We start from the raw sequence: 2,363 nt of genomic DNA, 5'->3' as shown, positions 1-2,363 counted from the left end.
TATATATATATATATATATATATATATATATATATATATATATATATATATGTGTGTGTGTGTATAAAATTTATTTGTTTATATTATATTTGACGTATATACCGTGCACGTATTGAAATACAGACGTTAAAGTAAAAATACTAATTCCCGCGCACACACACCTAATTCTGGACATTGTTTTGACATTTAAATACAAATATTTAAACTTCCAAGACATAAAAATGTATATACTCAATACTTTGGAAGTTTAAATATCGATATTTCAAGACCAAAACAATAAGAACATGTCCGGGTATTTTGGTACTTTTACCCGAATTTGAATAACGTTATTAACGCGAAAACGCGAGCCGTTAATTTGGAAAGTAGCAATATTTTGAAGAATTGTGAATCGAGACAGGAGGCAGAGAGTCCAAAATCGTGGCTCAGCTCTGTTCGCGATGTTGATAAGTGAAAATTTCCGAAATTCGACTGTAGGGCGAGAGATTGTGACCTGCGAGACGAACAACGAACGCTCGCTCGGCGGTTATTCGTTCCGCAGAAATACGTTATTTATCGCCTACGGTGACTCGTTTTTTCGTAACACGTAACCCGACGCGGCGCTCGGTGCGTGTAACGCAAACAATATCTCGCACCTCGCGCTACTTCGAGCGCGACAACGGCCGTTACGAACAGCGGCCGGCGATCGAAACTTCTTACAAAAACCTCCTTCGTAGGTAGGTCACCCGCTGGTCCCTACTAAATTATCTTTGTGGATTCTCCACACAACTCTCACAGCGGCACGACACGAAACGATCATTTCGCTGCCCCAAAAACGAGGGACTCACAGGGCCGATTTTTCCAACCTCTTGCGATAAGCTAACGGTTAATTCATATGTCTGCCTTTGTTTCTCCTTCAAATTAGACAAAGATTTGCTTCTCCTTCAAATTAGACAAAGATTTGTTTCTCCTTCAAATTAGACATATGATTTAACTGGTAGTTTGCTCACCAAGAGATTGAAACAATCGGCCCTCAAAAAAATAAAAACCGAGAGCCGACCTTGCCTGCGCGACAACAACTCTGATAAATAATTCTTTTGTACAACTTCGCTCTCTGCGTCTCTCGAGCATTCGTTACGGCACCGATCGCCGATCCATTCACGCGTCTCTCGAGTGTTTATATCGGCTGTATCGAATTTGCTTGACAATATTAAGACAATATCTCGAAACTTTCTGAACTTACGACCCCGGCAACAATTGGTACCTCGGAAACGGTCGTCACGACCTTTTCGTCAGCCATAGAAAAGAAGAAAAAAAAGAAGGTCTACAAAAACAATCTGTATTGTTACTTACGTGCATCTTACCCAGCTAGAAATACTCTCCATTTCCGCGCGATTCTCCCTCATATTTCTCTCTCTCTCTTTCTGTCTTTATCGCCGAAGAACTTGGGTCTCGTCACTCACGCGGTGTTGATTCTCGAGAGCCGTTCGACGTAATATACAGGTCGGAGATGCGGATCGGCGCCGTTGCCGCCGTCGACGGCAATCGTCGCCGTGTCAATCGCGCCGTGACGCGTCTCGGTCCTCACAATGCCGCCTCCTCCTGCTGCTGCTGCTACTCCTCCTCTTCCTCTTCCTTCTCCTTGTCTTTTTCTTCTGCCTCTTCTCTTCGTCTTCTCTTCCTCGATCCGCGTATTCTTCGGGCACGTGACGCGGAGCCGCGTCGTCGTCGTCGTCGTCGTCGTCGTCGTCGTACCGGCGGCGCGCTCGATCGGAGGTGCGTCACACGCAGGTAACAAATCGAAGCCGCGACGTTATAAATCGACGGGCAGCCGCCGTCGATCACTCGCGATAGATCACTCTCTTCCGCTTCCTCCTCCTCCTCCTTGGTCACGGCTCGTTCCTTCACACGGTCGATCTTTCTTTCATTCTTTTCTTTTTTTCTGTTTAGCCGGCGGAGATGCTGTCCCGACGCGATTTGCCCGTCCACTGCACAACACTACCGGGTGTGTTCCGTGGATCATCCTCCGGGACAAGAAGAACGAACTACACACGAGGAGGTAGAGGACGAGGCAGAGGATTGGCGACGGATCCATCTACCGGGAACGGGGGCCTCTCAGCGAGGAAGCCGGCTGCGCACAGGACGAAGTTTCGAGCAAACTGCCGGCCGTGGCCAGGTGTCTCGCCTCTTTATTCGTTTTGGGCCCCAAGTACGTGAAAGCCCCTGACTGTGTAGGTGCCCCGTGGTCCCGCGTAGCCGATGGTGGGGACGTATTCTTATTTAACAGCAACGCAGCAGTGGCGGCGGCACAACACACAACGGCGAGGCCCGAACACCGAAGAGCCCCCCTTTTTCTTCCTTTTCGTCCCTTTTCTTGGACCCCCCCC

General features: G+C 47.9%; 1 protein-coding gene across 1 annotated transcript in view; it reads left to right on the top strand.

Annotated features, from left to right (window-relative positions):
* LOC116846030 overlaps nt 1–2,193 on the top strand; it is a 3,724-nt gene extending 1,531 nt beyond the window's left edge. The window contains exon 2 of the mRNA XM_032819349.1: nt 1,927–2,193. Coding sequence (XP_032675240.1) covers nt 1,927–2,193 — 267 coding nt within the window. The remainder of the gene's footprint in view (nt 1–1,926) is intronic.
* Nucleotides 2,194–2,363: the final 170 nt, after the last annotated feature.

Source organism: Odontomachus brunneus, unplaced genomic scaffold, assembly GCF_010583005.1.
Source record: "Odontomachus brunneus isolate Ranch 3 - 2012 unplaced genomic scaffold, Obru_v1 Obru_scaffold_060, whole genome shotgun sequence".
NCBI classification, from domain to species: domain Eukaryota; kingdom Metazoa; phylum Arthropoda; class Insecta; order Hymenoptera; family Formicidae; genus Odontomachus; species Odontomachus brunneus.
This window is presented reverse-complemented; position numbering and strand designations above follow the sequence as displayed.